The sequence below is a fragment of the Choristoneura fumiferana genome, chromosome 19 (assembly GCF_025370935.1).
Source record: "Choristoneura fumiferana chromosome 19, NRCan_CFum_1, whole genome shotgun sequence".
Classification (NCBI taxonomy): Eukaryota; Metazoa; Arthropoda; class Insecta; order Lepidoptera; family Tortricidae; genus Choristoneura; species Choristoneura fumiferana.
Window position 1 is genome coordinate 2,804,254 of NC_133490.1, and position 26,479 is coordinate 2,830,732.

General features: G+C 38.9%; 1 protein-coding gene across 1 annotated transcript; it reads right to left on the reverse strand.

Moving 5' to 3' along the window:
* Positions 1-5,000: 5,000 nt before the first annotated feature.
* On the reverse strand, positions 5,001-25,484 carry LOC141438563 (uncharacterized). The gene is made up of 12 exons (XM_074102435.1): positions 25,063-25,484; positions 18,703-19,405; positions 18,079-18,267; positions 17,162-17,279; positions 14,520-14,708; positions 13,721-13,861; positions 12,832-12,968; positions 11,953-12,092; positions 10,154-10,310; positions 8,150-8,289; positions 7,510-7,605; positions 5,001-6,365 (listed from the first exon to the last, which is right to left on the reverse strand). The coding sequence occupies exons 1-12, from the start codon at positions 25,271-25,273 to the stop codon at positions 5,866-5,868; spliced, it is 2,721 nt and encodes a 906-aa protein (XP_073958536.1). The 5' UTR covers positions 25,274-25,484; the 3' UTR covers positions 5,001-5,865.
* Positions 25,485-26,479: the final 995 nt, after the last annotated feature.

A 26,479-nucleotide genomic window follows, 5' to 3' on the forward strand; every position in this document is an offset into this window, starting at 1 on the left:
ACGTATATTATCACATAATGCGGAAAACGTACGAAGGTAACTTTTTTACAAATGTGTGTTATAATATAAATGCAAAGTGTAAGGTACTTTGGCATTTATACGTCTGTTACCTCATTACGCTTAAACCGCTAATTAAATTTGGTATGGGAGACCCTGAGAATGTGATACGATAGTTTTCATCCAGGAAAATTAGAGTTCCCCAGGATTGAGACACAAATCCTTCGGAGATACTACAAAAAAGTTACACCCCCAGTCAACAATTGGATGTGCTAAATCTATCTCGATGGTATTTATGTCAATTACATTTACAGGTTCTAAAGGTACAGGACTGACCAAGTGACAGGCAAGTGGGTGCGGTTGGTTAAATTTCACTATTCGTTAATAATACTGTATCGATAACTAACTTAAGATGACGAAGAGGTCCCCGCATGCAAGCTTACTAACTTAAAACAAAAAAAAGTAAATCACATTCAAATTATGAATATCATTCTAGAACAGTCAACGCATTCGCTGACTGAGAACGTCCAAACTCCCTCAGGGGTGCTGCTCCAAAGTTGCTGCGTATCGTGTTGTCTCTCTCACACTCCTGTTAAATACTATTAGCGTGAGTTGGACGGCACGATATGAAGTAAGGTCTGTCGCAAATGACGATATAAGTATCAGACAATAGGGTATCTAGCTCGGGTTACTAAAGTATGGGCAAAAAACTTTTCCCAAAGTATCACATCCCAAAATATTTTACTCAAATTATCATTTGGCAAAAACACCTTATCACAATTTTAAAGTAAGTTTTTTTTTTGGCAAATTATTGTTTCAAAAATAATTACTTAGTCATGCATGTTTCATATTACCAAGTATTATTTAGTCAAATGTATCGTTTGGCATAAAGCGCTCTTCCCAAAATATTGCATGGCATAATAACCTACTTTTCTGGTAGCAGTTGGTTTCTGTGGTTGGTTCGTGTACGAAGTGTCATTTTAAACAAACATTTTTTTGGAATACGAGTACTATAACATTAGCCAAAAGAAAACGTTTTGCTTAATAAACGTTTGTCATAATAAAACTTGACAATGTAAAATTATGCCAAATGATAATTTGACCAAATGAATAAAATGCGAAATGTTAATATGCTCAAGATTCGTTTGGAAAATGAAACTACTGCGATAAGTTTTTTGGGAAGTGAAATTTGGCGAAAAATATTTTGCCGAAATGACAGTACACCATCTAACACCACCAATTTGACATACTTTTTGTTTGCTACCAAAACGCAATTTACTATACTTTTTGTGTAGCAATACGTCTACAGAATCGACCAACTATTTATTATTTTAAAGCAACTAAAACGTAAATCGGAGATTTTTTTGTTTAGTTTTTCTGTAATGGTGTGAACTACCCTATTTTATATTTTTAAATGATTCTGCAAGACATCAAAAAGGTAAGCTTACATGCGGCCTTTTAATACAATAAAAAAAACTTTTTATTTGAGACCAAAACGACGCAACCAAAAGCTGAACGGGGACTAAGGCTGCCTTTCCAGATATGTGGGAGGAATGTGTTTATGAACCTATCCTCGTTCCGCTAGGCTGTTTCCACTAAAGCCGCGCTCCGCTAGGAAGCGTTTCCACTACATAGCTCGCAACGCATCCTCTCACATCGGTCGAAACGAAGCCTTAATTATTTTTAAGTATTTATGTCAAATTCAGTTCCACATTTTCGTAGAAATGTGTGATTTATTTCAGACAAATCTGATACCATATTTACAAATATGAGTACACTAAACACTTTAGGTTTGGAATTTATAAAAAGGTGACCGATTATGGGTCCAAACATACAGATAATGTACGCAGGTATTTATTGCAACATAGCAATATGTCAAAATGATCAACTTTGTTTGAAAACAAAAACAACATGTACATCAATTATTTATGGACATTACTTCGAACGGTAAACATGTCATATTCTTAACATACATATTTCTCATACTTAACGGCATATAAACCACGGAAAAGGTGGACTTAACAAACTATAGAAAAAAAAACCACAAAAACATCTTTAAGCCCTTACTCTATCAGAATATATCTTTATTCTTAGTGCAATTTTTAGAAATAATAGTGTGAATATTTTTTTATCTCGTTAAAATTTTATTTACTATTTTATTTACTATATCTTCATTTCCGTTTAAAATTCTTTCAAATCACATTCGCGATGCAGTGACAAAAGAAAATGAGAAAAAAATAGAGCAAATGGAAGGGTTCATCCCCATACGTACCCCGTAAGTTGCACCTTCTGGACCCTAATCATAAACTTCACAGGTGACAAATGACTACGGCAATTCGACATACATTGCTGTGTTGTAAGCTCCCTGCCAAAGTTGATTTTATATTAGCTACGAAATATAGACCGACACATACAGTACAGTCAGTGTTAATGTCGCTCGGGCAAGGGCGTCGCCAGCCGGTGGCCCATGAGGGGGCAAGTTGATATGGAGAATGAGAAAAGTATGAATTGTCGGTAAAGTCGTGAGCACACGAAGCTTTTCACTTGTAGTACGAGCCTTACATCTACGACGATTGTAATAACTTTGGTTTGGTTGCTTTACATTTGGCAACTTTTAGAATCTCTAGGAGGGACAGCTGCCCGCCCTGCCTGTCCTTGGTGACGCCCTTGCGCCCTTTCTCATTTAAATCTTTGGGAAAACGAAGAAAACCGATCTTTTGTTTCCAGTTCCGAACGACATTAGTAACTAATTTGAGGGTGCGTTTCCACCAGATTTGTGCGAGGATGCGTCGCGAGGAATGTTTGTCATGAACCAAAAGAAAAGCTTCATTACCTGTCCTCGCTGCGCCGAGCTGTTTTCTAGAGCTGCGCTGAGCGAGGAATAATAGTAAATTTAGCGTTTCAATGAGGGCTATCGCGTATGAATTCGTCGCTAGAGGCGCTAGTGTAGCGTGAGGTCTCCGAAATGTCTAATCTCATAGTTTTTGGGTAAGATACGCGGGTTTATTTATAATTAGAATAATTTTGCGAGTATTTTGCATTACCTGAAATTAATTATGGCAATTATGCGATAAGGGGCAATGAGTGTCTGTGTTTTGAGACAGTTTATTCTTTCGAAAACTTTTGTCCTCCCTTTTTTTCCGAACAAAATATTTTCACGTCCGTAATAAGACTTTGAAAGTCACACTTAAAAACTCACGCAACAGTGGCGCCATCTAGTTAGACAAAAAACGATAGCCCTCTTTGTTTCAAGACAGACACATTCCTCGGAAAATGTCCTCGCATATCTGTGGTGGAAATAGCCTATGTGTAGTGATATTAACAGTTGTCACCTTTACGCTTATGAAATGGGGGTACAAGTGTTAAAATCATAAAATGCCACTTGTACAACGAATTCTCAGGGGGTACATTTTTTTAAAGTTTCATGCCCAATGGAAGCCAAATTAAAAAAAAAACGATAGAAAATTCTCATGATCTTAAACCATAAACACAATCCGCATACAAACATAAATAATCACTGGTTTCATCCTCATTACACTCGAAGTCAAAGAAAACTGCCCGGATCACATGGATTCTGACCAGTTTTCATTGCACTTGACTTTATTTAATCCATTCATTCCTTTTTGTTTAGCCTCTACGAGACTACTTACGCTATTATGTACAATAATATACTCTATGACTCGGGATTCGACTCTACGACACAAGACAAGGGGAAGTGTACCTTATAGCAAAGGCATAAGGAATATTGTCATTGTTTACTGCTATGGTTATTCTAGTCCTCTACGTTATATAAGATATTCCTGAATTAGGCAGTGCTTAGCACAAAGTTTATATGGCTCGAAGAACAGATAACGGCTGGGGGAGAAAGACAGGATGTGCCAGGCTTCATTTCCCAGCTATTTCATACGGAAGAACGTTTTTTTTTCTAAAACTAAACTTTTCAGGATATATTTCAGGACTCTCCTGTAGAACACTATAGGTTTCGGCGAAAAATTAGACAACTAGAGGGTCTATTGCGTAACGTTTCTGACGCTCGCGATCGCAATCAAATGACAGTTTTCGCATACAAAAACTGTCATTTGATCGTGATCGCGTGTCAGAAACGTTAGACAATACCGCCTCTGGTCTCCCACTGGGTGGACCGACGACGCAGGTGGCAAGTCATCGTTCATTGTGGCGTTCAAGATATCTTTGTAAAACAGTGGTCATCGTCTATTTGATGATAGTGATGTTTTTTAATTGCGCTGCAGATTGTTAACGTCTCGAGCACCTTTACGCTTATATATATGCATCTCAGTTATGCCCGGTTCACATTATTCCAGTAAAATCATGCCAGTAGCGATACATTGCGGGTTCACAATACAAACGAGTCACAAGTCACCGCACGTAAAAAGAGCTCTGGGTGGCTAGTGGAGGGGATACGTTTGCGCATCTGTCAACTAACAAGCCAATGGCGTGACGGCCGCGCGCGCGCTCCTACGCCCCCTCCCGCGTCCCCCACTGCTCCGCCGCCAATTTGGTCCATATTTCGCTATTCCTATGTCCTCTCATAACTACTCAACGGCTGAACCGATTTTGATAAAAGATACGTCATTGGATTCGTCTTAATGACGCGAGTGACACTGGGTACATGAAATTCTTAAAAAAATAAAATAGCGGGTTTTATGAGCCAAATCGTGAGACTTCAACATTTTTTTTTTCATTCAAACCTGTCGAGTAGGGTATCAAAATGAAGAGATTTAAAAACAGATTACAAAAAAATATACAAGTCATGTGTTTTTATTTACCGTTTTCACAGAAATATCAAAAATGTATGAAATAAAACAATAAATTTAAAAAATCAAAACCCGACTGCGTTAAAAATACTAAAAAGAAGAACAAGACGGTCTAGAACTCTGTTAACTAGCTGAGTCATTCAAATCGCGACCAGCTCAAAAGTTCTAGTATCTTAACTGTTAAGTTAGCTACTTATTTCTAGACCACGTCTTTCTAACGCATTTTTAATTTATTGTTTTATTACGTGTTGATTTGTACAGAAGATCGATCGAGCACCGTAGCGTCATACTACTGGAACGGTTTTACTGGAATACTGTGAACCAGCCATTAGAGATAGTTTTTGCCATTTTTTACAAGCAATAATTTATAAAATGCGCTTTAAAAGTATTAAAACAGCAAATAGAAAAGTTCTTTCAACTCCACTGCTATGTAATGTAGAGGTACTTCGGTATAAACACTGCCTATATCAATTGAAACAGTTCCATTATGATGTCAAGATAATTCAAATGAGAAGACATACTAGAGAAGCAGTATACATAGCTGCCAGCTGAATAGCACGTAAACGAATAACATATTTCGATCATAATTCGATGTGAAAATCAATGAGAAAATATACATGCGTTTTTGTAGTATGTTCTGAGGTAATGCAAATGAAAAAGTACCTCATGATATTTCCATAAAATCAAAGTTATTTTTGGGTGTTGCCAAATTCCAAAATTCGGAGACTTTCTATCCCGATTTTTCCACGGCACCGAAATAAAAATTCAAAATATTTAGACATGAAATTTGGCACGGATTTTTTAATGCAACGCTAAAGAAAACTACGATATAATTTTTGATCCCCACGGAATGGATAGATGTAAAGGTTTACGCCTGCCTGCGGGTAAACTAGCTTTTGTAATTATTATTATTTTGCTGTGCCGAATTTTGGCAAATAAATTTATTGTTTCTTTCTTTTTATTAAAATACTTTTTCAGAATCTCCCACAAATTCATACTACAAAAACGCACTAACAAAGTAACTCATAACGAAAAGTTCTCATTCACCTCACTCCACCCCCATTGTCTCACACCGCACAGCCCCACCATCGCACTAATCCGGCGGCCGATTAACAATGTCTTGCTTCACTTCAACCTTGACCTTATCTTTGCTTTCTTTATGTTTATGGTCCTTCTTATCCTCTCTTCTGTGATCCTTTCTATGTTCTTTTGAGTGTTTGTCGTGTCTGTCGGACTTGTGATGACTGGACTTGTGCCGGCTCGAAGACGAGTGTCGCCTGTGATGGTCATGTTTGCTATCGGACTTTTCCGCTCTGTGCTTGTCGTCTTTGTGTCTGTGGTGTTTCTCGGTTGAATCCGACCGTTCGACCTTCGCCGTGCCGTCGGTTCTTTCCATTCTGTCTGCCCGGTCCTTTTCTGGTCTCGGTTCTTTTTTCTCTTTCTTTTCTTCGGGTTTTTCTGGTTTGGTTTGAGTGTCGGTGCTCTTTCTATTCTCTGTTATCTTCAGCGCTGGCTGTTCCTGGAACTTGGCGCTCAGGGCTCGCATCTCAATGACGCCGGCTTTATGTTTGGTTGCTGATGACTTTTTGGGCTCTGCGAAAAGAAAACTTGTTTAGTGCTGGTCCGACTAACCCTACTAATATTAAATATATGAAAGTTTATATGTTTGTGTGTGCTTCTTACTCTTCCATATTTGTATTTTTTTTTATTTGTCTGACAAAAGAAAATATAAGTGTCCAATATTTTCTGATCATACAACTGAAGGACGAAATATTAATTCTTCTTTTTAACTAATGAACTAATAGTAGATTGTACAACAAGAGCGTAAAACGAGCCATTTTACCCGAGGCGTTCATATGAAACAAAAACTATGGCTATATGGCTTTAGGGCCCGAGCCGGTACGGTACGAGGGGAAAATGAGTTTAATGCTCGAGTTTTACACCCCGCTTTTCACTTCGATTGAGAGGAAATTAAAGGGCAACAGTGGAAACAATTTTTCCAGGAAAGTTTTATTTTTCATGCATTGCTATATAATTATAAATTTTTCCATATCCATATACATATAATATAGTACAAACTTTGCTTAGTTTGGGACTAGGTCAATTGGTATCAAGTGTCCCTTGATATTTATTTATTTATTGATTTATTTTCATTAAAAAAATATTTAGAAACTTTTTTGTTTGTGGCTGTTGACACCTGATTACCTTGGTCTTAGAAGAAGATTTTACTTTATGCATAAAAAGTAATTTTATGTCGCCTAGATCCAACATAAATACCAACTTTACGAGCATGAGAAGTGAAAAAGAATTTCTTTGCTAAACGCGACCTTATGATAGCTACGTTTATGCAAGATATGTGTCATGCAGTTCCTCCACCTCCACACTGTAAGAACACACACAAATCACACAAACCCAACTATCACCACCACCACACTACACTGACGCGTTTCAAACTTCTTCAGAGCAACACAACCATACTCCATGCTACCAGATGAGAGAATTATTTTAGTTCAATGATATGGACCTCCGCAAAAGTAACGCCTGATTCAATACTTTTTTTTTTAACTACCCAATTATCAAATTAAAATTTGACAACTAAACAAACAATGCTCAGTTGAATTTGTTCACAACCAGCGTGTCTCTTTGACACGCCATTTCCTGATTTCCATCCCATTTTCTTCTTATTCAAACAATCTTTTTTACTGTTATTTTGTGCAAATAAAGAAGTAACACTGACCGGAGGCGGCGGCGGGCGCGGGCTCCGGCGCGCGCTCCTCGGCCGGCGAGGACGCCTCCGATGATGGGTAGTACTGTTTCAAGCGCAGGTGCCACGCTGCAAATAATACATACGTTAGTTCACCTCTATGATACTGAAGGTTTGGGTTGCTCGTTATCAATCAGTAACAAATTCTTAGAATTCTTCAGAACTGACGAGTGGATTATACTAGGAAATCCGATTGGACCTGAAATCTGACATATAACACTTTCAGAAAGCGTCATCCTTGATTGTCATTCTTGACAGTTCATATCATCAAAGATAAAAATAAAATAATTGTGGTGCTTAATACGCATACGGATTAAATTCATGAAATAAGCATTGGTGTGGCAGAACTAGGTTAAACTATGACGTCATCAACCAAAGTAGTTTCGATATTTAAAAAAAGTAGTGATTTGTTCAAAAAAATATTGAAATTAGTTTCTAATAATTGTCTATTCTATACAAAAAAATAAAATGCCTTGGTATTTTTTTCGACGATCCTAATTCTGTACAAGTAGACCATAGTGTATATGGCCAGCATTATACAAGGTGTTTTAAAATCAATGCCACATATTCCAGCAGAAGCTATTTAGCCAAGACAGAACACCTTAGCACTTACCAACCGACGTGACCGCGGAGACCGTCCGGAACTGATGTATGATATTGCGCGGTAAGAAATAGATGTCGTCTGCGCAGAGCGGAAGTCGCGAGTAGCGCACGCCTTCCCGCCGCAGTTGGTTAAGCTTCGCTTCCTCCAACCTGGAAGGAGATGGGGTTAGTAGAGATGGGTAAATCCGGATCTGAAGATTACTAAGAGTCAAATCCTTAAGCGGATCCGAATCCCTTATTGACTCCTTTCAAATCATATCGACTCCGAGGAGTTACTAACTCCGACCAACCTATTGGATTCAGCACTCTCTTCACTTTCGTTCAATCACGTCGGATCGGATATGTGCCGTCCCGCTCACGCTAATAGCATTTATTACGAGAGGAAGAGGGATAGCATGATACCTATTTCAGAGCCGCTCCCCGGAGCCGGTTCGCCAGTAGTAAGTATATCTGAAGTGACTCACAGATTCAAAAGTCATCAGGACGAATCGGTACTTCAGTACCTCGGTACCGAACCGAGCCGGACCGGCCATAGACAAACTAATAATCGCTCGAAAGAACCGAAGTCAATAAAAAAGTCGGAGTCAATAAGCGGATTCAGTACCAATACCGGAGCTGGATTTAATGAATCAGATCCCTAGTCGGAGTCGAGATTACCCATGTCTAGGGGTTAGAGCGGCGTTTCTTATAGGTCGCGACCCAAATTAGGATCGCGGAAATTCTCTAATTAAAACTGTGCTAAAAAAGGTTAATTTTATTTGTTTATTTTATAATGACGTCAATTTATTATTATAATTATAAAGGGGCTCCTAGACGGGCCATATTTTCACTGCAATATGTGGCCGGCAATTATCGGTGTCCCTGTCTAACATGTGAGTAAGAGAGGGACACCAATAGTTGCCGGCTACAAATTGCAGTGAAAAATATATGGCCCGTCTACGAGCCGCTTTACAACAATACAATACAATGACTCTTTATTGGACACCAACACATAGCAGTACAGAAAACACAGGTATATAGAGATTTTCCAAGGTAAGCAATAGGCGGCCTTATCGCTTCAGAGCGATCTGTTCCAGGCAACTTTTACAACAGACATAAATAAGGATTAGATTTATTATTATTATTAATTTCAGCGGTAATATAGAATTAGTCATCAATTATTCGTATAGTTTTGGTCGCCATCCAAAAATGTTAAGAACCGCTGCTTTAGAGTATTTGATGCTGTCATCACCACCACACACGACAGTAAAAATAAATTATATCTCATTGAGTTTTTTTTTATATATATAATTGCAAACGAGCCGGATTTTTCTCAACAGACGTTTTTCCGAACCGGAACTGGTGGAAGCATTTTTGACATTCATAATTGCTTGTTATAGCCAAAATTGAATAAATATATTTTTCACACCTCTCCTTCAGAAAAGTAACTTTTCCTCCCTGACGAGAGGGAGCAAACTGCATCTTTTCTGTTCAAGGCTTTTCTAAGTGTTTTATTGCAAATGCCATTTTTTGAAGTTGATAATTGTAAAGCCACGTCATTTTCTATGCTGGTTGTTATATATATTTAGTATGTATATTTAGTTTTTTTTTCAAGTTTCTTAATGCTCTGTGTGAAAAGTTGTATGAGTCACTCGGGAGCAAAATTATTTTCATCTTGGGTGTTAACACTTAAATCCCTCATTACGCTCGGGATTTTACTTTAGAATCCCTCGCTACGCTCTGGATTCAATGTACGCCCTCGCCGTAAATACACCATTTTGCTCCCTTATGACACAAATAACCATTGATCGGAAAACGAAGCGTTGGTAGGCCTCCAACTGACGACATCGTGAGAATTGCGGGCAACCGGTGGATGCAAGTGGCGAGTTGTCGTCCATTATGGCGATCTTAGGGGGAGGCAATGATGACCAAGACCTCTCTGGCAAGAGTGTACCGACTAAGAAGAAGGGGTGGCCTTTGCTCAGCAGTAGAAGTGATGATGATGATGTTGAGTTTGACTGTTGAACGCACTGACCATGTGACGCACTGCGAGATGGGCGGCTCGTACAGGTCCAGCTGCAACAGCTGCACCAGCTTGGTGAAGTCAGCCGCGTGGAACGCCACCACGTCTTTGGTGATGCGCCCGCGGCCCGGCTCGCTCTCGCCGCCGCACGAGATGCCCTTCAGCACGCCTGCCAACAAACAACATGTTCTAAATGTTGAATCTTAATCCTTTCTACGTAGAGTTCATTTCACAATGCGATATTTGAGAGACATCTGTTGGTGGGTAGTGAAACTGACTTGATATCATCGTCCAAGCCTATATCGGTGAAATACTTGAGTGTATGACCTGTTGTATGTAGTAGTAACGTTTCCTTATAAACCAGGGGTCTTCAAACTTTTTGAATCAAGGGCCACACTGCACCTAATGTAAATTCGTGCGGACCAAGACTTTGGCTGGTCATGGGGGTAATACATTAGTTAAGTATACTTAGGGGCTGTTTCACCATCCATTGATTAGTGTTAACTGGCGGTTAGGTGTGATGCCGTCTCTATTTGTTTTGTTCGAATAGACGGATAAGGAACATATAAGGATATATAACGCATAAGGAACGCACTTGGTGTTGATTATGTTCATGAGTGGCTATCTGTGCCTATGACCAATTACCGTCAGTGGCGGGTCTTTATAAACTAATTACTAGTTACTTGTAGCTTTATAAAGTCGGACCCTATCGCGGGCCGGACCGTGGGCTCTCCCGTTTTCTTTCCGCGGGCCGGATTAGAGGGGCTCGCGGGCCGGACTTGGCTTTGTTTATACTATAAACAAATACCGTTCCAAATTCGAAAAATGACTTTAAGCTCCATATTAATTCTGTGCACTACTACATACAACAGGTCATTTACTTAAGTTTTTTACAAGGTGTTAATTAAATAACTGAAAACCTTTGACACCCCAATAGAAGAGGGCTGTGCTGGGGCACCTGATACGACATGATAGTTACACAAGAACAATAATTGAAGGGAAAACAGAGGGCAGGAGAAGCAAGGGACGACAGAGACGTGCGTTTATGGAAGCCAAAGAGCAGCTGTAATGTCGTATCAGGAGTTCAAAGCATCGGTTGAGGCGCACAGAATGGCGATTACTCCACCGAGAAGAGCTAGGCACCAAGTGTCCCACGGCGGGTTCTGCCTTTTCGCAGAATTATTGTTAGCCAAATGTTTCATTTGCCACTGTTTCATTTCCCAACTCGCCATTTTCTCCGAAACCAAAATTATTTTGTCAGTGTATTTTTTCTTATGCTTTTATAGATATGGAACACAGTATGTTAAGTTCCGAAAAAAATAGTTTCAGAGAAAATTCTGAGTTGGCAAATGTAACAGTTTGGCAAATGAAAGATTTAGGAAGGGATCCTTTCGACTGCCATAATTTTATAAGTCATAATGTAATGTTTGTCATAATTATTGTTAGTCATATATTTTTTTATTGAAACCGTACATTTTTTATTATTTTTTAAATGGTCATGCATGCAGTAGAACTCTATAGGTTAGGTTAGATTTGTTTTATAACAATTCTGAAAAATAAATGATTTTAGAGAAAAAAAAGAGTTGTGTCAAACATTACATTATGACTAACAATTTTCTACCAGTCGTTATAGACCTTAAAATTGCTAAAAGTGGCTCCGAAGCGGTAACGTTTCGTGTGCTCTGCGTACCCCATTTGGGCATACAGGCGTGATGTTTGTGTGTGCGATATAGACCCATTTAGGAAACATGAATTGGCGAAAGGGCAGAGAGTCGTCCCACGGCTATGCCGCATGGAGGGTGAGTACTGACCGACGGCGGCGGTGGTGATGCGGTCCAGACCGTGTCCCACGTGGTCGGCGTGCGCGCGCGTGCGGTCCTCGAACAGGAACTCGCGCGCCTCGCTGTAGCGCGGCAGGTATTGGAGGTTGCGTAGCTCGTTGATGCCCGTGCTGAAATACAACACAACATTAAACTACTGAAAACTAAAGCGCTCGGTTGCTTTATGCCAGGGTTTCTCAAACTTATCGCTCCACGTTAAAGTTTCTAGATGACAGCGACGTCATTACCATCCCCCGTTTATTAGCACAACGGAAGGAAAAGTTGCAAAAATTATGATCACGCAAGATTTAGGATCGGTATTGTATTTAATTTTGACAAAAAAATAACCACGAGCATTACTACTTTCAACAGTGATTGCCGAAACGGTAATGACGAAAAAAATCGCCGCAAAAACGCTGAATATTTACCCGACTGTTTCATGACCATCATATCAGCCGTAGGACGACGCATATGTATGTAGTCTATGTAGACTCCCACTAGGACTATTGGTGTGTCAAATTTATCATGAATAATTTTTGGAAAAAAAAAACATTTTTAATACAAGCTTTTTTTGCTGACTGTACTTTTTGTCGACTGAACTTGCATTATCAACCAAACTACATTTGCATACCAACTTTCAAGTCGATGCTATTAACCATTGAAGAGTTCCGCCTGCGGAGACGATCCTGGCCAGGGTCACTACCAGATAATTGTATTGTCACGTAATTTACATGAGTATGCTAAATTTTAAGTCAATCCGTCTACTGGAAGTTGGTCGAGTTTAACTTACAAGATTTGACTACAGACAGACAGACAGACAACAGGACAGGTGAAACTAAATAAAAGCTTGCAAAAACAAAGCCAACTGACCGCCGTTTCTTGATTGGGCTCTTGCCGAGTTCAGCGGTGGGCACGAGCTGCTCGCCCGGCCGGATCCACAGGATGGGCCCGTCGTTGGACTCCTGGGGCTCCATCTCCACCGCCGACATCGGGCCCCACGGCATCGTCTGTTGGGAACGGTTCCTTATTATAACACTGTTTACCACATCTAAGTTATCAAGGATAAAGGCTGGCTATTACTTTGCTTGCTTGTTTATTATACAGATTGCATGCTGCAAACAATATTTGTATGAACATGAAACTACCGTGAGACTCACTCATATTAAATATAATTACCCGGATAACTCACGTCTTAAATCGAGTTTAGCTCGACATGTTCGGGCTAATCCGTAGTCCTTCACGTGAAGGACTAGCCCGACATGTCGAGCTAAACTCGATTTAAGACGTGAGTTATCCGGGTCATTATATTTAATAATATTTGTATGACTTTATAAGTTGAAATGCTTGAAACTAGAAAAACTGTGACATCTACCTTGTACCTACAACATTAATAATATTACCTTGGAAAATCTCTATATAGGGTAAATCGTCAATAACTGGCCACTTTATACTAAAAATGAACTTGTTTATAGGTGACTAGAAGTAATTTTTGGTGTAAGGTGGCCAGTAAATGACGATTTACATAAAATAAATGGTACATAGCAAGTGATCAATTGTTTCCGCTGTTGCTGTTTAATTTTCTCGCAATCGAAGTGAAAATCGCAATGAATCCTCCTTTTTTTGAAGTCGGTTAAAAAAAGTGCCTTTCTTTTGAAAATACACTTCGTGGCAAGTATAGTACAGACACTTTGCATCGTGGGTATAGTCTATTGCTGAGTATGTCAACACCGGGTTCTCAATGTGGGAGGCAATGACTTACCAAGTTGAGGAAGGGATTGGCGGCGAGCATGGCCAGCATGTCGGGGAAGTACCCCCCCACCTCCTCGTGCACGGTGCCCACCAGGGAGATCTGGTGCAGCGGGCCCGACCGGAACGTGCCCGCTAAGTACGACTGCTGGACCTGGGGGGAGGATGAGCATATTAGTACTTTCACGAGGGAGTTACATATAAAAAAAGTTTGTATTCTCGAAAAAATATATTTACAACTTGACTAAAAAGTTAATTATTATCAAGTAGTTCATAACAATGAACTGAGCCGTCTGCCGAAGTTAACGAAAAAAAAATCAAGTAGTTCATACCAATGAACTGAGCCGTCTGCCAAAGTTAACGAAAAAAAACCGGGAAGGGTTCCGTACACATTTATAGGTATGTTAGTAAACGGGAATCGTGTCTAGAAGATACTTCTCGCTTTTTCCGAGTGATTTAATACATCCAGTGTATGCAGAGCTCTACTCTTAAGCAAAATGTACGCAGTGTGGGGTCAGACTATATTGGTCATTGAATTGGACAATGGAAATTTGCAGCATCTTTTGATTGCGTTGGCTTAGAAGTTTGATTTTTTCACAGCTCCAGGGGACAGTAGTTCCAGTTTTCGATATAAATTTCAGCTTGATACCTCCACGCGTTCCTGAGAAAAAGGGTCTTGACAGACAGACAGACGGACAAAAAATGATCCTATAAGAGTTCCGTTTTTTCCTTTTGACGTACGGAACCCTGAAAAACGGTGTACACGTGGCACAGAACACGCCTACCTTAAAAATAAAGCATTCAAGACCGACCTGCTGGTAATACCGGCTGATGGTGGTAGTCTCTATGTCCGAAGCCCTTGCCAGCACGCCCGCCTTGACTGTTAGCGCGGGCTGCGTCTCGGCGAGGTATTGAAGCAGGCACGGGAAGGCGCCGGCGGCTCCGCGGACAACGCCGCACACGAAATGCGCCCAGCCCTCGCTGTCCTCCGAGAACACCAGCTGTAGGTGGAGTAACATGTAGTGGGTAATGTAAAGGGTATGGTTCACGGTTCACTAATGAAATGTGGAAACTATGGACTGGAAAGGAAAGCATAAATAACATGATTTTTTTTTGCCATTCATAAGTGCTTCATCATCCCAGCCTTTGACTAGAGACTATGTTATTACGACTCAGTATCGTTCACTACAACATACCTGTAAATTTTTATCCAAATCGGAGTCGCAAATCAAATTAGAAATGCTCGGGTATCATGATTTAATGTAATACCAACGAGAAGAGACAAATTATATCGTGAGACAGAAAGGGAGCGAAATATTAACTACTAGATGAAAACCCGGCCTCGCTCGGGTAAAATGTACTCATAATAATGTTTGAAAAAAAAAAATTGTCATTGTAAAGACTGTCGTACGTACTTATCGAAAAAACTGACGTATTTTCCCAGCCTTAATATTATCACAAACGTACTTTCACAGCTAACCTACGTATCGGTATTTCACCAGTAGATAGTTCACCTAAATCTTATTTGCTCAAATAACTATGATGTCTCTGTCTCATAATCAAATAAATTAGACCTAAAGGGCCCCATATACGGTACGATTCGTCTGTACGATCGATCTGATGAAAATCGACGAATCGTACCGTGTGTGGGGCCCATGCAAACCTGTGACACGTGATGACGTGACACTAACGCCACTTTGATGTGATGACTTTGATTGACATGTTTACTTCGCAACGCCATTATATACTTAGGAATTTATTCAAGTTTATATTGAAAATACTCGATAATCCGAATTTTCCGCCTACAAGTTGTCGACTCGGATTGACTAATTTTTTACGCTCTTCAATTTGATGTGCATTTCGTTCGAGTCTACCGTACCCCTTGACGAAATTATTAATATGGATAGATGACGTATCAGATAAAGATTAAGTATGTCTAGTTCCGTTGGCTTTGCTTTATACTTCGTTTTTTTTTGCATTAGAAAAAGGGTAAACAATCTTGACGAATCCTTTTATTGAAAAACGTTTGTAAAAAACAGTAACTATGACTTATGATACCAACCAAAAGCATGTAAATGATCATATGTCCTTGCTAATTGTTACTATTTACTATTTGCGGTGACTTATTTTTGAAGTGTTTTTCAATAAAAAGACACGTCAAAATCGCTTACCTTCTTTCTAATGCTAAAAAATGTATAGATAAGATTATGGGTCAATGGTTCAATCTACTTTTCCTTGTTAGTTATTCTGCCCCGTTGTCCAAACATACTGGACAATCACAGTTATTTTTCTGTTCCGTATTTATAACACGCGCAATGAGGGCTATCGTTTTTTGTCTTTCTAGATGGCGCCACTGTTGCGTGAGGTTTTTAAGTGTGGCTTTCAAAGTCTTTTAATACAATCTCAAAATCTTGCGTAGTCCCGTTTTGTTCGGAAAAAAAGGGAAAAGTTTTCGAAAAACAAAACTGTCTCAGAACACAGACATTCATTGCCCCTTATCGCATAATTGCCATAATTCATTTCAGGTAATGCAAAATGTTCACAAAATTATTCTAATTATAAATAAACCCGCGTAGCTCACCCAAAAACTATGAGATTTGACATTTCGGAAACCTCACGCTACACTAGCGCCTCTAGCGGCGAATTCATACGCGATAGCCCTCACTCCCCACACCGCACTCTTAAGCGCTCGGTTGTTTCATGCGATAAATGCAATGCGTTTGACGCACATCAATTTGCATCAGATAATCTAATTACCAAACATGCGCTTGCCGCTGCGCTCACCGCGTAAGGTAAAACAATGTTTGGTAATGAGGGCTATCGCGTATGAATTCGCCACTAGAGGCGCTAGTGTAGCGTGAGGTCTCCGAAATGTCAAATCTCATAGTTTTTGGGTGAGCTACGCGGGTTTATTTATAATTAGAATAATTTTGTGAATATTTTGCAATATCTGAAATTAATTATGGCAAATATGCGTTCCGGGGCAATGAATGTCTGTGTTTTGAGACAGTTTTGTATTTCGGAAATTTTGTCCTCCCTTTTTTCCGAACAAAATAGGGACTATGCAACACTGTGGCATGCTCGATATTTTTATGGTACGGTTTAAAGTGTATTAAATATGATTTTAATCTAAACTTTGTTTCACGCCCGTAATAACAGACTTTGAAAGCCATACTTAAAAACCTCACGCAACAGTGCGCCATCTAGTGAGACAAAAAACGATAGCCCTCATTAGATTATCTGATGTAAATTAGTGTGCGTGCGTTTAACGCAGTGTACAGTCACCAGCACCAATATCTGACACAACCAGCGTGCATAAAATATCTGATACGACTCTATTTCTAGGGCCGCAAGGACGTGTCAGATATTTTTGCACGCTCCGCTGTGGCAGATATTAATGCTGGTGACTGTACATCGCATAAAACTACCGAGCGCTTTAGCCTTAGTGACTTACCTTGAGGAACTCCTTAGCCAGTGCCTCCTGCTGGGTGGCGCTGAGCATGTCCACGTCCCGCTGGTTCAGATAAACCACGCTGGCACCGCCGTTCGGGTGCGTCTCCACCCGCATTAACCTGATGAATAAAAAATTACATTTACAAACGTTGCACTGGGATGATGACACCTATTTCCCATTGTGTCGTCCGTGTGTATGTTTTGTTTTAAGTTTTTAAATGGGTCTTACTGAAAAACCAGCGTTACAGCTTGCCCACTTCATACTATTTTTTCCTTTAATATAATAAGATTAAGATTGATTTATTTGCACACAGAATACAAATAAACAATAAACTAATAAAAAATGCGTTTGCCAGTCCCTTGCACTGTGTGGCAAAAGGAACAGGCTCAGCTTATGCTGCGCTTGCTCAGAAGCTGCCAGCGCTGGTTTTCAGCCTGCCCCCGTTGACTCAGGCCTCCCCTAATATTATCCCTCTAATATTATGAGAAAGTTTGCAAGTCTGTTTGTTTGTTAGTTCGCATAAATTGCTGAACCGATTATTAGATAAAAGAGTTTGAGTCCCGGGGGAGGACATAGGATAGTTTTAAACGCGGAAAATTGCGATAGACAAATTCTGCGGAGAGTCGCAGGCAACAGGCTAGTAGGTTTTAAGAATAACTTTTACTAACACGTTTTTTTTTAAATTACCCGACTGCTCGAAGGAGGGTTACGTTTTTTCGAGCGTATGTAAATATGTATGTATATACATTTATTATTGAATTGGTTAGAGAAACTGACTACGAAGCTTGAGGCTCCGGGTTCGATTCCCGGCCGGGGCAGATATTTGTATGAATAATATGAATGTTTGTTCGGATCTTGGATGTTAAAGCTAAATATTTTTTAAAGTTGGTAGTCAAAGACAGCATGTTGTGTTTTACCTGTGATACTTGAGCTCGCGCACAGTGGGCGTGTCAGCAAGCGGCCCCCAGGGCGCGGGCGGCGGCGCGGTCGCGGGGGCGCGGTCCCGCCGGCACTGCACGCCGATGGAACAGCGTTTGATGCGCGCGCGCCGCCGGCAGTGGTGGCACGACGATGACGATGATGACGAGTGACGGGAGTGGGACGATCTGGAAGCAGGGTTCTCTGTTAAACATATGTCCCAAATGAATTGGCCCAAAGCCGATCAAATAACCCTTTTGACGCAATGTCAGATTTTTAAAACGCCAGTTTGTCAAAATGTCTAATTCTCAAAATGTCAGATATCAAATTTTTATGCGTTCCTGAGAAAATGTATCTTTACAGACACTTTCGCATTAGCACTGCTCATACTATTATGTTCATACATAATGCACACAGAATAGAGTTGGTTAGGGCACTCAACGCCAAATTGCATAATAAAGTACAAGCAAATAATATAGTGAATTTCCTTATCAAATCTTAACTTACTTTGTTATGCAACTGGGCACTGATTGTGGAAAGGGATTATTTTATTTTAATGTTTTTGTTCTCCAGTTTGACTTCTATTTTTGGCTGCTGACTTAAAAAAAAAACAATAAACTCACCTTTCCCTGTTCTCTCTGTCTTTTTCCTTCTCCTTCTCCACTTTAACCACATCATTCTCCACTTTGACATCATTCTCCACTTTCACATTACTGTCCATTTTATACTTAACATCCATTTTGTCCATACCAACACTTCGGCCAATCGACGCGAATATCTGAGGCCCAGTAGCTCTCTCCTCCTTAACTTTAAAAGGCAGCTCCAAGTTCCCATAGCAAGGCAGGACCCTTCTAGGTGTCGGCTGGAACCTTATAGCTTTCATAGTTAAGCTGTAATGCATAGTTGGCAGTCTCACAGAAGATTCCAGAAGGACATTCTGTCTCGTCACTCTCGGATACTTGTATTTAAACATGGAGTTTTGGAAGTGGGCATTGATGATACGGAGTTGCCGAGACACTGAGCTGAATACTTTACGTGTGATATCATCGTTTGGGATTGCCTTGTTCAACTGTGTTTGCTTCCATGAGGCATTGAGACCACAGGTTTGATGGAGGGCTGATAGACTGAAGTCTGCGTCTGTTATGTTGAAGAGCAGAGGGTTTCGCACTTGTGGTGGTTCCTGGATCACATTCAGAGTGAGGCTGGCGGCATCGCCGTACCCTCCGGAGTCGAAAACTGGCCAGAACTTGGATAGTTTGGCTGGTTTCACGCTGTCGCTCCATAAGCAAAGCTCTCTAGAGTCGTCGCTGCGTTTGCGCTTTTTACCTGGAATAAGAAAAGTAACTGTATAGCAACATTTTCAGTCACATTTCACACTGAGACTAGAAGAGAAGTCTAACCAGTGGCGGTAGGTAGGGACCTAATGTTACCCTAGCTCTACATTGCTCGCGAAATTGAACGAGGTTAAGGTGCGGACACATGCAAGTCGCTCGACGCTCGTTTCCAGCGATAAATCTGGTCACGTGACCCTATTTGGAATTTCCCGCTACTCAAAAGAGCAGCGTCAAGTCGCCGCGTCGCACAGCAGCGTCAAGATGGCTTGCAGGAATGATCTAGTCTTGGAAGCTGACCTCCTTTAGTGACAGTGGTACAAATAAAATAAATAGGAGTGAATGAAAAAAAAAACACTACTTTTTTTCCGAAATTGTGAGGTTTTTTTTCAGCAATAAAGCTCAACATTTTCAGTTTATATTTCATGTTACCAGATTTGTCGCTGGAATCGAGCGTCGGAGAGATGCATGTGGCCGCGCCCGTCGGTACTCGGCTCGGTCAACATTCTGAGTACTTCATCAAAGAGCTTCGCGAGTAGTGTGGAGCTAGGGTTAGAGTGGCGGTTGGGCAGCACCACTCTATTGCCAACTAAGAGCCCTTAACTCCAGCACAGTGGTGTAGAAGGCAAGCAGATACCGCCACACTATTACCCAATATGGTGGAATCATCTTTTTAAGTTCAATAGAGAAATCTTGCTAAATTGAAACACATGGCTATATATTATGTATGTATGTTGTATGTAAACTAGAGATGCAATGGATATCCAGCCAGTATCCGGTATCCGGCCACTATTTTACTATTCGGCCGAATACCGGATCACCATCCCAGCCTATATACGTCCACTGCTGGCACAGGCCTCCTCTCAGAACAAGAGGGCTTCGGCCATAGTTCCCACACGGGCCCAGTGCGGATTGGGAACTTCGCACGCACCATTGAATCGCTTCGCAGGTTTGTGCAGGTTTCCTCACGATGTATTCCTTCACCGCAAAGCTCGTGGTAAATTTCAAATGTAATTCCGCACATGAATTTCGAAAAACTCAGAGGTGCGAGCCGGGGTTCGAACCCACGACCCTCTGCTTGAGAGGCGATAGGTCAAACCACTAGGCCACCACGGCTACCGAATACCGGTTAGTTGCGTACTATCCAGACGGATACCGGATGGTAAAAAACTTAGTTATGATTAAAAACTTAATCAATGGGTGGTGAAACAGCCCCTAAGTTAATTAATTATACTCTACAAGTTGCAACCTGCACGGAGTGTCATGCGCATGTTCTTACAACTTGGATATCCAAATTCAAATTCAAATTCAAATTCAAATTCAATGATTTATTCAGTAAATAGGCCGCAATGGCACTTTTACACGTCATTTTTTTAAACTACAGCGCTTTCGGAAGACATCATTGCCAAGAGAATGCGCCGCAAGAAACTTGGTCGTTTTTTCATAAAAATATAATTACAAATAAAATACTTAAAAACTATATTATACAATTAAAGAAAAAATACAAAAATAATAATAAAAGAAATACAGGGTTATGGGGTCCTTAGTTAAAATACTAAACACTACTATTCTACGTTCAGTGGAAGTGTAGAATGCTCTTCCAACGTCATAAATTTTAAAATCCCGCAATACACGGTATCGGCCAAACCACTATCCATTTCATCTCTAATGTAAACTCTTTATTGTACAAAAGAAAAGACACAAAATACAATTGACAAACTTTGGGATACTCGAACAAAGTATTATCTGGTACTATCAAATTCTGGGTAGGGGCCATGTCAGGGGACTGTTTTTTGGGGTGTTTGAAAATTTTTAATTAAATAGGTAATTGAATTTTTGCTAATTATAGCAAATATTAATTAGACAGGTTTAAAAATATGGTTGTTTTAAACACAGAAACATTTTTCTTTCGACATTTATCTCAACACGTTTTTCCAAAAAAAGCCAAGGACTATGATTTCCCTGTTAGTGGTGGCGACAGTAGGACAGTCATTCAAATGTAGGTAACAAAAAAAGCATGTATTATGAATTTATTTACAACTTATTTACAATGGAACTAGGGGCTAATATTGCCCCTACATTAATGAATGATTAAATCATCGATTTAGCTTATCTCACAGTAACAGGCTGGCAAACAAGCATAACTTATTTAGTAAGAAAAATAATACGGCCTTTGTATTGTCTAACGCGCTGACGTTCGCGATCGCATTCACCATCTCTTTCTTCCATCGTGTTATGCCGTGTGACATAAAGAAGTGGCGAAAACGATTGTGATTCCACGTGTGTGAGACAAAACAAGGCCTCTGTTTAAGCTTGGTTCATCATCATCATCATCCGAGCCTATATACGTCCCACTGCTGGGCACAGGCCTCCTTTCGGAATGAGAGGGCTTGAGCCGTAGTTCCCACGCGGGCCCAGTGCGGATTGGGGACTTCACACACACCATTTAATTACTTTGCCGGTTTGTGCAGGTTTCTTCACAATTTTGTCTTTCACCCTAAAGCTTGTGGTAAATATTTCTATTTCAATTTAATGTAATTTACCTAATTTAAGTGTAATTCATAGGTGCTTGACATTTTAATTGATTAATCTTAATAGTAATAATAACATTTTATAATCTTATGACATGATATGAATATTAGTGATCTGAAATAAATGATTTTATATATTTTTATATTAATTATCAAATGTAATTTCGCACATGAATTTAGAATAACTTAAGTTGCGAGCCGGGCACACGATCCTCTGCTTGAGGCAAACCACGGCTCCATAGCTAATTGGTGATCCCTGGTTTAAGCCATAGTTCCCATGCATGCAGTGTGGATTACAAACTTCACACACATCACTGAATTTCTTTGCAAGTGTGTGCAGGTTTTCTTGTCATGTTTACCTTTACTGTAAAGATTTGTGGTAGGTAATTGTATTTAAATACATTATTTAAGTTAATTCCAGTGAGTCAGGTAATAATGTTGGTAAGCATGACAATTAAATAAATTACATCATAAACATAATACCTACTGGGATTCCCCATTCATGTATAAGTGCTTGCGTTTGTATTAGTGGACAATTATACAAAAAGATACCAGGAAATGCAGTTCTGTTGCTTTGACATACCTGGCATGTGTTAACCCCTTATTCATAAACAACAATCAAACCTATTTTAGTTAAAATGTCGCTAAAATTTGTTTGTCCTTATCTGTCACTTCGACATTTGTATTTGTTAGAAAGGGACAAAGCATTTGTTAGCTAACATAGGCTTGTTAAGTTTTATGAATAAGAGAGTTAGATTGAGAAAAAACCGGCCGAGTGCAAGTTGGACTTGCATCCGATTGTTCCATTAAAATTTGAAAACCAGCTAAACAATATGGTATTTGACAACTTCTGAATTTGCCATACCTTAATATTATTATGAAAATATAGATATACACAGTGTTTAGCGAGGAGAAAACTTAAATCGGTTGAAAATTGGATTTAAAGTGATTTTTTGAAAAATCTATATACCTGTATCTTTCTCAAACGCTTTTCTCTATGCAGCAAGTATGGCGGTACTGGCGTATGTATCTCTGTCTAATCTTGAATTTCAAACCCTCATAACTTTGTTATTTGTAAAGGTAGCTTAAAAATTGTTTCTTTATTCGATAACAGGCATTGTGTAGTTTTTAATTATAAAACATATACAAAATAGTCAAATACCGTATTTGAAGAAAATCAAAGTATTTTTTTGCACATTGGTGATTTTCAGATCCGTTTTAGGGTTTTGTAATCAAAAATATCAAAATGACATAAATAGGACTCTTATAGTTTTCTCCAGTCCATGCATCCATAAGTAGCAGACATTTTACTCAAAACAACAAGACATATTAATGAAATGAAATTTGGAGGGAGTATAGGTGTCTTGTGACAGCTGCTACTTGGGTATTAAATAAAATAACAAAAACACAAATCATTTCAAACCTTGCTTGGAAACCAACTTCTTTGCTTAAATATAAGATGCTCACAAAGTGTTAATTTCATTTTTTTGTAGCATAGTATTCTAACCTCATGTATTATTTTTATAGCTAAGGTGTACAGATTTTACAGGTTGGGAATGTGTTGAAGTCTCTATAATAATATAAATAATCTTAAAGTAATTCCACATCTCTAATAAATTTTTATATTTTGACGGTGAAAGCATTCTACACTTCTACTGAACATATATATACTCCGTTTAATTTAAGGTTTGAAATTTCTCAGTATTTCGAATACAAATGGAATAAAAATACCTACATGTACATTTATTACCGGTATTTATTACGTTTTTACTATAGAAAATAACACAATATCAAATAGTTTCATTTAAAAACATGTGCAAATTTTATCATTAAGTTTTGAATGGTAAAATAAACCCCAGACATCCCTGTATTTCTTCTTATGAAGTTAATTTTTTTCTTGAATTTTCTACTGTAACATGTTACAGTAGAATATGTAGTTTCTTTGTAATTATTTACTTTAATTTTTACAAAATGTATATAATGCAAAATGTTTATTCTGGAAGGTGACCACAAAAGGCTCCTTTGCACGTCACTTTTTTTTAAACTACCAGTGTAATCGAAAAGACCATCATTGCTAAGAATGCACCACAAGAAATTTGACCACATTATAGCTATAAGAGAATGCAGCCTGGAGTATTTTTAACATTAAACCTCTACATATTTCTCATAAAAAGGGCATCAAGAGATAAGAAAGATAGATAAGGAAGTATTTGATAAACATTATTTTTTTTCTTCAGGAGGTATGGAAACTTAAATATAGTTTGATTACTAACTATCTCACAGTTATTTGCACTCTTTTCACACATATATCTGCCCCGATGTAGGTATCCTAAAGCTTTTATGTCTAATTTAGTGACTAATCACTACAACTATAGGCAAACAGGTCATCACTCTGATTTTATGGTGATTTTAACCAATTGTGACCACCAATTATTGGGTAAAATTGGATAAGTACCGTATATTAAAAGGGGATCAAAATTATTATCAAAAATTGGAAAATCATAAATAGTTAGTTACTCGCCACTGCGGTGTGCGGGGCATCCCAAGGGTTAAAACAAAATAGCCATAATCTGAACAGTCACCACATTTCATGATACTAAGTGAATAGCTGTGTAATGCAGCAGAGATATTATTCAAACATTATGATAGCACAACAATCAATTATAGCTTTTGTTAACAGAAATTATACTAAAAAATATTTTAATACAGCAAAGACACTTTATAAATGTTTGTGAATTAGAAAGGAGTTTTAAATATAATATTCAAAGCAAATTAATTCATCGTAAATCAAAAGCTGAAAGTAGAAAGTCGTCGTACAAAGCAAGGTCAGACTATTGATGCAATATCACGAATTCTATAGTAAATGCTTACTGTGAACAGGTAAACTCCACCTAACCTTGTAATGCACGTAAAATCGTAAAGAAAAAAACATTCTAAATACGGTAAAATGTTTATAAACAGTAATGACCTCTGTTCATGATGTTACTTAACTAACTGATAGGTTACAAGTTTTCCCACCAAAATAATTAACAAAAACATGCACATAAATCGAGGTGGATGCACTGTTAGTCATTTTAGAGCAGATTGAGAGTGCACTTGGCAAGTCTAGGGCATAGATTACCTTTAGGTTCAAATGGTGAGCCTTGCTTCAAAGTGGTTGACATAGTTGGATCGTATCCCAGTTTCGAAAGTTTTCGGTAGTCGTGCGTCACACGACGACGTTTAGCGGCTTCGCCGGCGTCCGCCTCGCTGTTAGCACCACAGTAATCGTCGGCAAAATCGCAATTTTCACTAACTTTTACATGGGAATCCAGCGGGCCATTGGACGCCATTGTTTAGGAACAAACGCTGATATCAACAAAACATACACCAGTTTCGTCACTTAAATAACCATGCTACTAACAAATGACACATTGGCGACGTGGATAGAGTTAATAATCACACAGAACGGCGAGAAACACATTGATTTCGTGTAAAAAACAACTTGCGACGCCATTTACTGCTAACTCACACTTTTTTTGTGGAGTTTTTCAACACGTACAAAATGTCGTATACCGTCCAAGGCACTGGCACCACACTATACAGCCTTGAAGTAATTTTTTTTTTGATATTTAGTTATTAACAAAAACATAAACCTTTATAAAGTACAATCATCATTTTATAATTTATTTTTATATTATTTGTCCATAATTTATTAAAAATAAGGACTATAAGTTAACGCTTAACGGTACATTGCGCCATCTGTTGAAATTTTACAATACCAACACACGGAATGTCATGCCACAACAATACAATTTCCAAGCTTGGTATTTCGTTATAATACCAATAGGTGGCGCTAACAGTCTAAGCTAGCTCGAGTTGCTATTTATAAAGTTTCTGGTTTGATGATTGTTATCCATGTATTTAGTTATTAAAATACCGTAATTGATTATTACATTGCAGGCAGTGAACAACAGATATGATCGCAGTTAGTAACTTTACGTTTCTACTTATTTAGACATTTAGTAAATGCGAAGACCTAGTATTATTACAGTATTACAAAACAGTGTCAAAATTTTCAAAAAAAAAACTCACTCATGCTCGTAAAATTAGTGTTTATGCTGGATCTACTTAGGCGACATAAAATGACTTTTTATGCTCTATGCATAATTGCATAAAGTAAAATCTTCGTCTCAGACTAAGGTAATCAATCAGGTGTAAACAGCCGCAAACAAAGTTTGTACTTATTTTTTTAATAATTTTTAATTTATATAAAACTAAAAATTAACCAAATCAATCATTAAAATTAAAAAATATATAATTATATAATAAAAGGTACATATAGTAAGTGAACAATTGTTTCCACTGTTGACACATCGAAGTGAAAGTAGTGTAGAACTCGAGCATTATCCCCCTCGACGTGTCTATCCGCCCCCGCCGTACCGGCTCGTATTCTCGTGTAAAATGGCTCGTTTTATGCTCCTGTTGTATTAATCTACTATTTATCCCTTCCGTTTTTAGCCTACCGTGAAGTCGCCAAGCGGTCACAGCGGAAGACC